The following is a 14,927-nucleotide window of genomic DNA, read 5'->3' as shown; positions in this document are numbered from 1 at the left end:
AACAAGGTCCTCGGAATCGAAAAATCCTAAACCTTTCGGTTTGCTTGTCAGAATGTCATTGATTGATGATGCCTGGAGCAGTATTGAGCAACATGAGTAGCAAGTGAAGGTGCTGACTGAAATTAAAGAGAATGAGTAAGAAATTTCACTGGGCCGACAATTTCGAATGCTCGAACGATAATGGTTTTTCATCAAAGTTAAAAGCTAACATATGGAGTTTGTGCACGGATGCAGCGCAGGCACGTGCGTTCAAGGTGTGTGCACTCACACGTAGCGCGAATGGAGAAAAGCAATTCAGCGAAGGGCGGGGGAGCGAGCAGAAAGAAGAGCGCCGGCGCGAGAATGGAGAGAGAGAACGAGCGACTGGCTGGCGGCGGAAGGAGCGGAGGCAGTTGCGCACGCTCGCGCAGTATCGCGCAGCGGCAAGCGGAGCGAGTGGAGCCGAGCCGAGACGAACGAGCATTGCGCGCGCTCACCTCGCGCTGCACGACGTTCCGCTAGCTAGTATGGCTTCTCCTGGCGACGGTTAATCAGTGCGTGTCTCGCAGCTGCCAGTGACAGCCCTGTCGCTCTCGTCTGCTTTGGCGCTCGACCTCGATACCGTCGTCGTCCCACCGCCGCGCGCTCATCTAGGTTATGGCCAGCAGTCCTTGATGATCGCCCGACACAACATTCCCACGAGGCATGCCAAACGCCGGCCCTCCGCGGCTGCCAACTTTGAGCTCTCGCCTCGTCCGGACGACTCTCGTTGACAAGTTCAAACTGCTCGCCACCTAGAGCGCCGTCGGTCTTGCTATTTTTATTTTGTTTTGGCCGCTGAGCCACGGCCGACGATCTGCCGAGCTCGCCTTTCGCTCGAGTGCTCTTTGCAATCGCAAGCCTGATGCATACGCACGTACGTGCGACCAGTTCGACCGAGTGCCTCAACTGTCAATCAAGTTGAGTGGCCGAACGCGGGAACTACAAAGTGCAGCTGGCAAGATAGAGGTTATAAAAGTGCCGGTGCGCGCGCCCACAGCTCGCCACCTACTGCTGCGACAGCGCGAGCCGAGCGCGTCCCAGCGTGCCTATATCTGTCCCACACACGCATACACACACATACACACACAGTGCAGCCTCTCGCTCGCAATACACACTCAGCATGCGACGAAATGTGAAGATAGTGCTGCTGCTCTCGTGCATCTGGATGTCCGGTTTTGTTTACTACTATCATACCACCAGAGATAACAAGGTCAGTTCTCAACTCATTTTCACTCGACGCGCGATTCAAAAATAGTCACGCAACGCATTTGGTCCGCACACGAAAGCGGCTTCCTATCGACCAGAAAGCCTGCAAATATCTTACTCGTAATGTTCACGTGTGCTCGTTGTTAAGTACCCAATTGTCTATCGACAAAGTGGAAAAGCTCGTAGAGCGACTCATTGACAAGCCCCGCTGAAACATTACACGATAAACATTTCCGTGCACTTCTTCTATCGAATTACTCAGGCGACTTTTGGGATCTTTTGATTGCGTTTATATCTACTTTTTACTTGCTACTCGTTCGAATGTGCGTACGACCGCGTTCTCTATTAAATGTATGGCTTTTAAAATTGTAAAATTCATTTCAAATGGAACTCTGTAAATCTAGGCTTGCGTCGCGGAGCGATGTATAACGAAACTCCTTTCATTTTTTTACTCGTTCATTTCTATCGATAAAGAAGTAGTCGTCTTTGGATGTTATCGAACGTAGAACATGAAATAAACCAAAGCTACTCTTGAAACAGGTTGAAAGACTTAAAAAAAAGTCTACGAAGAACAAAAAACTACGGAAAAAATCGAATAATTTTACAGTTGTGTTAGTATGTTGTTACTCTGAGTAGAGCTCGATTCGCGTGATCGCGTGCTAAGCAGTGATCAGGACAAAGTTCACATTTGCTTGAAGGGTTATCAAAGTTCAACACTAACCTTTTTTTTCGTTTTTTTTATGCGATCTAGTCGTACTAGATTTTTAAAGAAACTTGATCAACAATTTTTCGTGAAAAAGTAACCTGAAAATGTATAGTTATTGCATATGTATTGTCAGCCATCATTAGAAATGGACGTACGATTATATTTTAAAGAAAAAGTTTAAAAGTAATCAGGATAAACAAGTACGCTATGAAAGCTAAATTTATTTTGAACAATCATACACACGTCGTCAAATGAAAATTTAAAAAGACGTAAGAAATATAAATATTCACCTTTGTCTATTTTCCAACGGTGTCTGAAATTGGATGGCGAAAAAATCATTAATACGGCTCGTTACCGAATCAAGAATGTAAAAATATTTTGAGCTTAAGTCTCTTCAATCGATATTCATATATATATACTAGTGATATTTAACGCGCACTGCGCGCTCAACTTTTTTTTCGTTCATTTTAATGCACGAATATAGAGCAACATTTTTATTGGCAAAATTAAAAAATCGAAAATTCAATATGCATTAAAATTCTTTTGATTTAATATGAGCCATAGCTGGCGATATTATTTATTCATAGCAATTATATTCATGTATGGTTTGAAAATGTTATCAATGAAGTTTTAAGTTTTTATCATCCTAAGTTCTGTATTCAAAAATCATCATTCAAAATTTTGAAAAACATAATAACAAATGTATTATAAGTTCTAAATATATTATAGTTTTCTATAATCATATCATTCACGATGTAAATAACATACTCCGGTATATAACATTCACGGTTGTAATTAGTACTTTTTCAAAAAAAAATGTTTAATATTTTACATGACTTAACATAGCTGAAACTGCACTTTTATTGCCTATTTTTTTTATTTGAAGTTAAACTTTTGCATAGAGCAAAGTTCAATTAACTTCTTATTGAGGTATCAGACAGCTTTTATTTTGATAATAGTATAATTAAATTAATCAATTAATATAAAATTCATGCCAACTGTACTGATACACATTGGAGCATCTACGAAAATCTACAATAATCTTTCATGAGTATATATAACATATATATATACTAATCACATGATAGCTGATGACGTGACTATTTTGCAGCCAATAGATCATAAATAAACTAGATTCACTTTGCCAGGTTCTTTTTTTACAAGAGGAGGATAGTAAATGGGTAAAATTTGTCATGGCTTACTCTTTCAACAGTTTCGGTGAAATATAGATAATTTACGCTTGAACAATTATCGATAATATCTAAACTGCGACTAACCAATTTTGTAGCATTCTGTGTCAGTGTTTGTCTACAAAATATCAACTGAGAATTAGCTGGCGTTTATAGTAAAAGCAAAACCAAAATTACACGTGAAATATTTTACGTGAAACTGATGAGATAGACAGTTTGAAAATATGCGGTTCGTTAACCAAACTTGAATATTCTGATGGAGCTGTGTGCAGTCTGTAACAGTCGATGTTTGCGCGCCGCCAATGTTGATGTTGATTTAATGATTATTGCGTGAGTATTTCCTCGTGAATATTTCTGTCCGATTCACAGTGTATCGATTGAAAATCGCTCGCTTGAGTTTCGTCGATGATCATTTTATTTGGTAACAAATTGTCCTTTCATTCAATAATCAAGCTGCAGCAGAAATGGTAAAGCTGATTCATCTAGCAGACTCGAAAGCGAGAAATAATAACTGTTTCGTAAAAAAAAAATCGTCGCTTCTAGATTGCTTCGAAATTGATTAGTGGCGGACTAATTCTGGAGATTTATAGCGCTCACTTTATGCGAGAGATAATTATTGATAGCTTAGGCAAAGTATTAGAGCTGGGATCCATGATGAATATTGTCTGCGTACAACATGCATTCGAGTGAGCTATGTATATCGATTAGCTTGACGCTTAATTTTGATGCGCATTGTTGAGAGCTGTTTTAGAATAGCCTATACAGACCGATGTATACAATAATATATCATTAGGGAGGCGGAAATATACGCATATATACGGAAACACGGGAAGCACGTATTCGATCGTAAGCGTAGCGTAAAAATTTCTTGAATGAGCGAGCAAAGGATGGATGCAGTCAGTCGATCGAATAACCATGTATATGTGCTGCCAAGTTCGCATTTTCTACCTTTATACACACTGCAACCGCGCTAGAGAGAGAGGGGGGGGGGGGAGAAAGAGAGAGAGAGGGAGAAGAGAGAGAATGGGTGCGCGTAAACGCCGAGAGCCGCTTCTCTCGCGCTATGCACTGTCCGCACGGGGCAGTTTTCCGGGTTAAACTCCGCGTAACGTGCTAATAGGCCAAGCTGATCCCGTTTACATACACATTCACGGAAAACGCTCAAAAGCATTTCAAGCGGCTTAATTCCGACTTTCCGATAAATCTCTCTGTTCGTCCTACAAGCTTTCGACTCCATGTATCCGCGCTAGTCGTCTACGCCAATTATATCGTCACGCACGTCGTGCATCATTGTAAAACCGCTTTGGTCAAATTTACGCTCATTTTCCTATGCAATAAGCGCGCAGTCGAGAATTACGAGAACCAGGCAGGAAAATCGATTTCTAGCACCTCAATGTAACAACACTGTGTTCAATTTGCAATGCAAAGATATGCATATATGAGACTGCATAGCTCGGATTACAACCACAGTATACGACGCTCCTCCTTGGTAAGAAATCCATTTCATAAAAGCTAAAACTGCTTACAAAGATAAAAAAGATTAAAGATTGAACTTCAAGATTCAGTGTTTATGGAGTTATTGTTATTCTTACGTCAAGAACTACGTTCATCTGGAGCATTGCAGAGGTACACTAGGTATTTGTAGATATTAGTCATAAGGATCAACATCAACATGCGATCAACCTCCCCATCTCTTTTAGAAGACTGAAAATTTTCACTTACCTATTGTTGTCTGCAACAACAGTCGATGTTGCATTTATTCGTGAAAAGAGAGTGATTTAAGCTCGGCCAGCTCGTGAAAACATAGCACGCAGTGCGCTATGTACGTGCTGCTGTCACGAGTACATCCGAGGGAAAGGTAATAGTAGCGACCACGTGTCGAGTGCACTATCCCTCTGTTCGTGATTGTGCGCGCGCACATGTGTACTTGCTGATGGGATTGCAGCTCGCGCGCGCAAAGATACATTGTGTGTTGTTACCAGACTAGAGCTAGCTAGCTGGCAGACTATTCACGCCAGTTTACTCGATTGCCAAAACTTTTGTTTCGCTTGATGCTGCCATTGCTCTCTTACCCTTTGTTTTCCATGATCGACGAACGAACGCGCTATTGCAGTTGACATTGTTGCGACTAACACACACAGCGATGTTATGCATATAAATATAGTACCGAACAATAAAAAATCTTGGAGAACACAAGTCGTTCACATCAAAATGCATCATAAGAGAATCTTCCCACGCCGATTCGCTACGAAAGCTCCGATTTTCTCGGAAAATATACTTTTAAGCTAGAAACTCAATAAACCCTCATTTATCTCTTAGATAATCATTCGTAATGTGATTAAATTTCTAAAATTCATCATCCTACGTGAGAATAACATGAGAAGTATGTTAGCGTTAAGTACAAAGGGAAACTCAACTTGTGTGCATACTAAAAGAAGTGTCAGTGAAAGCGGAGAGTGAAAAAATAAGAAAGTAAAGTTTTTGACAAAGTAATTAATAGACGAGGGCTAAAGCAATGGATCAATAAGCGACGTGATGCCGCAGGTGGAGCGTGCTGCATACGATGAGTAATCAAGGACGGGATTTCAAAAGCTTTCGATAGCAGCTGTCGTCGCAGGCCCGCCAAACCACCGACACGCTAATGGAGCAAAGCGATTGCGTTAATCGCGAGCACCCACGTTTCAATCACATGCGCGCGCGCGCACAGACTGCCCTCTCTCGCTCTCTACCGTCAAGCACGCTCGCTCTCCTTCACCATCGAGCCACGAGCCTCTCGCCTCTCGTCTCCCGCCCGCGCCTCTCGAACCTTACGGCTTTAAGGTTTCAGATCGCCAAACACCCCTTTTTCACGTGGCTCTATTCCCGTTATTTTATGCTCCGTTATTCACCACTTTTTTCGGGTCACCACTCGTTCTCACCTCCCAATTTCCGATTAACTACGATCATTATCAAATTCTTTGTATATTTTCGTGACGATAAACTTTGTCCGTTCTTTTCGTCCGCCTTCAATTCTCGCATCGATTGTCATAAAGCTCCTGATTCCAGCATTTCTTGCTCATCTGTCAAATAGGTGAAGCCTGGGCGAAATGGATCGGTCAAGGAACGTTCATTTAAAAGCACATGTCATCATTTATTTATACGCTGTAGCTTTTGCACTTCATGACGCAATAGTTGACTTTATAAAAATAAATCAATAATAATTGTTTAAATAAATAAACAACCAAGTGATCTTTTTTGCCCGAACCAAAAACAGGCCAGACAAATTGAGTTACGAAAAATAATATTTATTACAATTTTCCATTTTTTTAGGGTTAGTCGTTAATAGCTTTCAAACTCTACGCAAAAAACAAGATCTTTTGCTCGAGTAAAATATGTCTTTTTAGTACGATAATGGTGTTATTCATCTTTCATGTGGTAAATAAGTAAATTTCTATTAGTTCTCTGAAAGGTATATTGCAAACAAAAACTAAGAAGAATTTTGCCACAAATGGTATAACTTGGCCAGTAATCACAAACAAATTGTCAGATGCATTGAACGAAATAGTATTGTGTTTCAAAATCAAATGGTTAATATCAATCAAAAATTTATTTACATTCTTTATCTCCGATAAATGACGTTGTCATTCAGTTTTTTTTTTCAAAATTAAGCATTAAAAAATATCGATAAAACGTGAAACAATAAAATGATCGTCAGAAGAGCGACGAAAGAAACGTTATCGGACTATTGAATTCGCGGTTAAAAAAGATAACAATTGGATGTTGGCGTGCTACCTCAGGCTCAGCTAGTTTCGTTGGTAGAAGAGTATTGACAATGATACAGTGGTTGGCTTCGGATAATACGCAGGCGGCGATTGGCGAGCAGATCGACGAATGATCGAATCGCCGGGGAAGAGGAAAATTGACAACTAAGCTGCTTGCGGTTGGGAAAATGCGTCGTCGAGGTTGGCTGGACTAGCTGCGATGCGTGGAGAGCCGTTGGGGCCGAGTGCTAAGTCGCTACGCAGAGCAGTCGTCGCGGCCACCGCGCTTCTATATGGTAATTGTGCCGATTACGTACACTGCCAGTCGACGCTCCGATCTACCGTTATTCGCGTGACAACGACCATTTCGATTGTCCTGCCCACTTGCGTTCTCTTCTGTTCTGCGGATCGCTTGAGCCGTTGCCTGTGACTTGGCCTTTTTATTTGATTTCGTACGGTAGTTCTTCGGTTTTGTTTTTCAAGCGACGATCGTGCTCCTACGAGCTTTCATTTTCCACCGAAAGTCACGCATTCCAAAGAATAAATAGATATTGAAACATTGTTTGTCAGTAATTTTGCTAATTTACACTTAACGATAACGTTGAACATCAGCAACTCCCAAATCCAATAATAAAACGAAACATCCACCTCGCTCATGCTCTCTCGTCTCTCTCTCTCTCTCTCTCTCTCTCTCTCTCTCTCTCTCTCTCTCTCTCTCTCTCTCTCTCTCTCTCTCTCTCTCTCTCTCGTCCAACGCTAATAGAAACCCCGTTAAAATGCATTTGGTGTCAACGTATTTGGAATACGTTTTGATGATCGCCAAGCAGGCAGATGCATCGTATCGGTTTGCAGCGCTCTATTTCGCTGACCTGCATTTCGCGAGTTTTGCACTTATGCTTCCGTGCAATCTACGCTGCAACATGTTTTGTTTGCATGTCAAATATTGCTCTACGCATCGCATCCCCATCCCTAGTACCCCTCTTCACTTCGCTATTTATTTAGCTTCTCTTTATTTGCGTTCAATAGATTTAATTAAACGTCCATATACATATACGACTGAATATTCCCGGACTTACAAATAGAAATTTGTAAGTGATATGCTCGCTATTGCCAGTTTTGACATTGCCCGTCGATGCGGTTAACGATATAATTTTAACCGGTAAATATGTTAAAACTCTCAGCAACGTTTGTATCCATGTAAAAAAACAGATTTCGCGATCGTTTGCGTTTGAAAAAAATCCATGAAATTTAGGAATGTATAATGAAATGAACAAACCCTAAACAAAAACGAGTGTTTTCTCTCATAGGCTACTGCGTAGAGAAAATCAGACGGTAATGAAAGGAACAGATCTATATGAATGTTGAAAAGTATACTTAAAAGTCAGTTTAGATATCGATCTTTACTATTTGACACAAGCACCGTTTCAATAGCACTTCCGACAGCATACATATGTTTTATCGTCGAGAACGACCAAGCTGGTCGGGTCGCTTGCTGCGTACACACCTACATGCATAAGTATACCTGTGTATCGAGACATTGGCTTGTTATCACGCAGTGTGCATCTGAAATCCAATCGCTAACGAATCGAAATTCAGCACTGGGTCATAAAACGAGGAAACAAGCTGTTCGACGATGAGCTTTCAAAGTTTGTAATGACTCCGAGGTGCGAGGCTGTTGCGCTTACTCGGGCTGGTACTAGAATGGGACGGGGCCAGAGGGCCATAAAAATGTAGGAGCGCTGGAAGGCAGCGAACGGAAAGCTCGGTGATGGCGGAAATAGCGAGCCATACGAGTGCCAGATGGATAAGCGAGGTTATTAAAGACAAATAGTCGCACACGCTCGGCGGCGGCTTTTGGCGCAATGCTGCGCGCATGAAGCGGCAAACGTCGAATGCAGTCGTGCATTATTTTTACGATGACGGCACGGCGCATTGGGTCAGTGCAGCGGCCACGGCAGCAGCACTTTATATCAGGCTCTTTGATCGGGTGCACGCAGGCGCGCGAGTCCGTCTAAACGCATTCGGATGGCAGTCGCTCTTGTCGCTCTTGTCGCTCTTTTTTCCGCTCTTTTCATAGATGTCCCGGTCGCCGGCAGTGAAATTACACGCTCGCCGCATCGATTATCACGGCGATTTCCGCGCCTCTCGTTCCCCGGCGCTTCTTTTTCGTCGAGGTGTGCGGGCGCAGCCAGGCGCAAATAGCTCGCACCCACTGCAGTTCCGCTTGGAAGTCGCGCTTCCGCCGGCACTCTCGCGCGGCCGAGCGCCAAGCCAGATCGATCCGATCGCGCGCCGCGGCTCGGGAACGGGCATTGCCGCGCGAGAGCCAAGATCTTCGCATCTCGTGCAGGCAAATCGCAGACGGACGCCCGATTGGAAAGTCGGTCACCACTGTATTCCGCGCACTTGGCTACGCGTGACGCAACGGCGCGAGCGCATCCGAGAGAAAGTGCGCCTACCGTGCGCGGCAGCACAGGTGGTGGCATCGAATGCGCCGACGAGCGCAGGGGACGGAAAGCCAAGTGCGGCGAGAAGGAGCGAGAAGGAGAGGAGTCGTTCGTCGAAGGACGGCAACGTCGCAACACGCTTGCATGTTGTACGCGAGCAGCATTAGAGCTGCGAGCTCGGCCGCGAGGAACTTGGGCAAAGCCCGTCAAAGACGACGATCGCATCGACGCCCCACTCTTCCGCGGTCGCATCGACTCGTCGCTGCTCTCGCCGCGAGTTTATCGCGTTCGTTGCCCTGGCCTCCTAGTCGTTTTCCCATTTAATTGCGTCCGGCAAAATCGCAGCACTCGGCTGCTCGATCGATGTACTCGTACGTATTGCCGCGAGCCGCCGATGACGACTGGCTGCGCGCGCTCAGGTCGGCCTTGAAAAGCTTACAAAGTATACTTACTCGGAGTCAACTTTGACTAAGCGCCCTCGCTGCGGCTCCCTGCGCGCGAAACTCGGCGCGCAAAGCTGAACTGCTCTTTGCCCTCGAGTCTCTGCTTCGACTCGACTCCGTGGTCACGGAGCTTCGGGAGCCGGCGGCCGGGGAAGGACAATCGAAATAATCGAACGAAGGCTCGAGAGTCGTGAGGTGGAGAGACTCGGCGCTGTCTTGGCCTCGATGCGGAAAGGGCGGCCGGGGCAGGCTTTGTGCAGCGGGCCCCCATTAGCGCAGCAACTTGAGTGTGATGTCTATGGTTGCAAGTCAGAGCGCGCCGCGCTAATTAGATAAGCTGGCGTTTTCGGCAAGAGCCAAGCAGGGCAAATCTGGACTAATTAAGGGGGGTCGCCTTATTATGGGCTCGTTAATTTTGGCCCCGCGCAAATTGCTCGTTCATTCTGGCTGCACAGTGCCGAGCTCGCAGCCTGCCTGTCGAGCGGGTTTCCCGCATCACAACCAGAAATACGGGGGACGAGAATGCGAGCACGTCGGAGAGGCCTACGACGCGAGCTAACTCCGAGGCGACTCGTCGATCCGGCCGGGCCCCGACAAATCGCTCCACTCTTGCCCCGGCCTCGTGCGCCCTACCTCCTTGCTCGCAGCCAGATTACGAGTACAGCGGTCGCGACGCGCCTCGCTTGGGCGATACGCTTGATGGACGAGGGTCGTGGCGCAACGGCCGGCTGGACGCGCGCGCGCGCACGCGGCTGACGTGGCGCGCACCCGAAGGCCTAATTGGAGCGACGGGCGGACGGGCGGAAGGGCAGGGGTCCGCTGTTGAACGAGCCGCGCCGGTCGCCGTCTCCGGGCCGAAGCTCGGCGCGTCAGCCGTCACTGCTTGTATTCCGGGAAACGCGGCCGCGCGCGTGCATTTATTTTAGCCGGCCGCTTCTATATATTGCATTTCCCGGCGCATTTGTTCTCGTTTCTTCGTAATTTAGCATGTTAATGGTATGCCTGAAAAATGCCTCGTCCCTCTGGCTGTTTGTCCTTTTGTTGCAGCAGCTGTGGCGTCCCGAGCGCTCGGATAAATCCTCGCTTGCTCCGCCTCGCTGCGCGTATTAAATAATACCCGCGGCGCGTTTCGGTCCGCTTTCTGCTCTCTTTGGTCCTTGTGCACCGTCGCAGATAACGCTTGTATCGCCGGTGCGCGCCAGTGCCCTCGGCGCAGTCGGCTCTTCCTCTGCCTTTCCGAATGCGTTGCTCGCGGCGCGCCGCTCAACCTCCTCGTCAGTCGGCGACGACGATGGCGTCGCAGCGAGACTCGAGGAAGCGGGGAGCACGCGGAAGCCCTGCTTTCGGTGGCCTGCGGCCCGACGACTCTCCCCTTCGCGTTCGCCCGAGTCGAGCCGGAAAATCCCTCGTTCGGCGAACTTCGTCTCTCTGCCTAGCCAGCGGTATGCTCCGACCGTAACCATTTGTGTACTCCAACGTTGGCCCCAGCGACTTTGACCCCGTCCACTCGAGCATCAAGTCGGTCGAATTCGGCCCACCTCCGTCGCCGCAGCCCGCTGTCACCGGTCCGGCGAAAAGGCGCGATTACGATGCACGGCCCGTCCGGCCGTATCGTTCGAGGACGCGTGCGCGCGACGAGGGAGAGTCGGAAAGGGAGCGGGGCTTTCGTCTCGATGACGATCCCGAGCGAAGCGGCGCCTAGCTGGCTCTGCACGCGGCGTCCTGCGCCCAGGATCCAGGCTCTCGGCCAATGCTGGACAATGTTTTCGCTCGCCACTACTGCGCGGCGATCTCCTCGTTGACTGCTCAGCTCGAGCGGCTGAGGATTATTGCTTGGCTTCGCGTGGAAGCCAGTACGGCGGAGGATCGATGGAGCGCAAAGAGAGCCTCGGATGAACGGTAGGCAGCGGCTCGTTTGCGACTGGCTTGCATCGCGCACCCGTTCATTATTGCGGATTTGGCGCTGTCCTCTTGGTTCGCGTCAGCGTGCGGATCGATGAGTCGACACGGAGATCTTGGAGAACCCGTAGAGCGCCGAGGCTGCGACGTTGTAACGGGGTCAGCGGTGCGCGAACGCGCAAGCTGCCAACCTAAAAGTCGCGCGCCAGCCAGCCCGTTGCAGGTTTATACGGGAAGCAGCGAGCGACCTTGGGAACGAGAGGCGCCATCCTCGCTTGGCAGCTAGCGGCATTCTTCGAGCCGGTTGCTCCTTGGAGCGGCTTTATAGCCGTTACGTAAATCTTGCTCTCGCTGCGACGAAAGCTCCCGTCTTACGTTCTGTCACAACTCGCCTGATTAGCTCCCGGCTCCTAATCGGCGGGCCCCGCTGCCCTCTGCCTTTTCGAGCTCGTCGCAGCTCGGCCGTTCGCGCTCGTCGATCCGCTTCGCGGCGGCAGCGTTCGCTCGCTGCGACGTCATTCAGACCACACGGGCACAGGTATGCATTAATCAGGGCTGGACGGACGATCCAACTTGAACTAGAGCGCCGCCGAATATCATCGGCGTAATTCGCTCAGCGAATGTCGGCTGATCGAGGCCGCTCGGAAAGGCTCGCGATACGCCGCGTCCCCGGCCGAGCTGGTCGACGGCTGACCGAGCGCAGTCGTCGATGCGCGTACTCGTTCGTTTTGCCCGCAAACGTCTGTGATTGGCTGGCGGCTCGTTCACTCGCCAGCAGTGATTCGCGGATGAACGAGACCGGTGAACGAGACCCGTGAACGAGACCGAGCGTCGCGCGGAGAGAGCGCACCGAGCATTAAGACCAATTTGGCCCGAGTGCCACCTCTTCGTCCATTTCGTCCGTGATGACGATGTAGCGAGCGCGAGGAAGACACGTCGGGAGGCGCGCGCGCGCGCGCGGGGCACTCATCGGCACAGCAAGCCGCGTGCAACGGATCGCTCTCCTTTGATTCCGGCTCGGCTGCTCTTGCCGACGAATCCTACCTCGATGTATACAAAAAGCACAAGCACATCGCTCTGCGCGCGCACGCGTCTCGCCTCTTTTCTCACTCGTCAAGCCGGAACGGGACGACTTGCTTTCTTCGTTACGCTCTCCACACTTGGCGCGCTTTTTCGATCCACTGGGATTCCAGCATGTATGTTGCACTCTTGTTTCCGACCGCGCTCGTCGACGCCACCTCTTCTCGAGGAAAGTTGGACTGGATTCGCTTCTCTCTCCCAAATTCGCATGACCACGTGCCGCGTCAAAGGTTCCAATGCACACCTGCTTGGCGAACCGGAAAAGAGAGGCAAACGTGTGCCTGCCGCCAGTTTTTAACGGGAATCGAGTTGGACTGAGTTGCCGGCCGAAATAGCGGAGCGCAGATGCGTCGACGCGAGCGCAACGATGTCGGAAAAGTGACGCCCAGCCTTGCGCGCCGAGGGAGAGGAGCAGTGGCCAAAATGGACAAAACTGGCGTACGCGCGGGTGGCCTCCGCGCGCGGAGCAGCTGCGGGGAAAGACGACGGCACGGCCGATGTGAAAGCATCCTCGCGGACGCGCGGCGACGGCCAACCCAGTCTCGCGATCCGATAGGGCGATAATTGTTCCGCGGCGCAGCGCGAAAGTCCGACGGGCATGCGGCTCGGCTCGGATCGTTCGATCGCAATCCGAGCGCACTTCCGATTACTCGGCGGACTTTCTCTTTCGTTTGCAAACGCAGCGCGCAGCCTGGCTACGGCGCTCGGGGCAAGCGAACGAAACTGACATCGATTTTCGATCGGCAACGATCCGGCGGTGCGGCACGCGGGCGGAGATGCGGATGATAGAGTGGAGCGCGTCGGAGATATGATCTAAGTGACGGGCTTTTTCAGCGTGATCGAGCGGCGACGGGAGCGCAGGCTGCTGCAGTGCCGCAGCGGCTCGTAAATAACGCGCGCAGATCCAAACAGCATCAATAAAGTCGCCGACTCGATAAATAATCTTCTTGGAAAAGGCCAAGTTTCCCGGCGACTCGACTTTCACGAAGAGCCGTGGTCATTCGTTATCGGCTTACGCACGGCGCCTCGCGCTCTCTTTATACGCGCATAGCGACCAATGAAAGTTCTCCGTCGTACCTGTGTGTGCCTATGGTCGGCTCGGCTGTCTTTGGCTGCGATTCGCCGCGCAACTCGAATCGGCACGCGGCTCTGCTTGTCGGCTTATTCCGGCGAGCTTCGCGCGCCGTAGCCCAAAGATAAATGATTCCCTCGGTCGACAGCCGACAACCTGGCCTTTCAATGTCGATTCCGATTCTCATCCTTGTTCGCATCCCCAGCCAGCCCAATCCATCCGCTGCGCTGCGACAACAAGTGTCCTTGCAATTCAGAGCCAATCTCATTGGCGTTTATTGCAAAACATTCTTGTCGCGCATTCCAAATCGCACTGATTGGGACAGCTGGAGCGCGGCGCGTGTACACAGTGCAGAGGGAAACGAGAAGCGTGTCGCAGCGAATCGTGGATTGCCTGCGGAACGACCCATTTCACCGTTATAATTTCATTCGGAAGCGATTGCTCGATAATCCCTGGGGCTATATATGGCAACTTTGCACTCTCCCTCTCTCGCGCGCTCTGTTCGCCCGTTATTACAGTTTTGACAGCAGCCAGGAGCTTCTCTCCGGGGTACAGCGGTACAGCCGAGAGCCATTCCAGTGCGCTTGGTATTTTCCACTTTTCTCAACCTCTTTCGCTTTGTTTGTTATTCGCCATTTTTTTTATTTTACCGACGGACCGGTCCACGGCATTTTGCTACAACCAAATAAAGCTTGCGTGGCGTTCGGACGTATGAGCGGTGTTTTAACTTTGACCAAAAAATTAGCGCATATTTTCAGCGACGATATTGCTCGCTCGCCTTTGGTCGGCGTTTCCCAGTTTTGCAGGTGGTATATTTTGAAAGGTTCGAACGACCGCCTGGTTATTAGACCGATTCTGTTGCGCGATTGTGGAACAAGCGGGAGAGATGTGGAAAGTAGATTTTGATGGTGCAAGCAAATGCGCGTTGGCGGCGCTGAGCAACGGAGCGCAACAAGGAAATCGAATTGGCGATGACGGAAAGCTTCGAGAAGAAGGAATAAGTAGAATCCTGCCGGACTTTGAGCCAGCGAGCGAGCGCACGATCAACAGCTTCCTATCCGCGTTCCTTTTTGCAGCACGTTCGTTTGCCCTCGCGCGAGCACTGATCGCGCCGATTGCGTGC

At 49.1% G+C, this 14,927-nt stretch overlaps 1 protein-coding gene across 1 annotated transcript in view; it reads left to right on the top strand.

The window, feature by feature from the left end:
• The first annotated feature begins 295 nt into the window (after positions 1-295).
• The window catches only part of LOC131664056 (polypeptide N-acetylgalactosaminyltransferase 2), a 67,349-nt gene continuing 52,717 nt past the window's right edge, over positions 296-14,927 (top strand). Inside the window, exon 1 of the mRNA XM_058934910.1 lies at positions 296-1,231. Within this exon, the coding sequence (XP_058790893.1) occupies positions 1,142-1,231 (90 nt within the window). The 5' untranslated portion in view covers positions 296-1,141. The remainder of the gene's footprint in view (positions 1,232-14,927) is intronic.

The sequence above is a fragment of the Phymastichus coffea genome, unplaced genomic scaffold (assembly GCF_024137745.1).
Source record: "Phymastichus coffea isolate CEN01 unplaced genomic scaffold, Cenicafe_Pcof_1.1 PCOF00040, whole genome shotgun sequence".
NCBI classification, from domain to species: Eukaryota; Metazoa; Arthropoda; class Insecta; order Hymenoptera; family Eulophidae; genus Phymastichus; species Phymastichus coffea.
The sequence above is the reverse complement of the archived record's forward strand: the minus strand, read 5'-3'. Positions and strand labels throughout refer to the sequence as shown.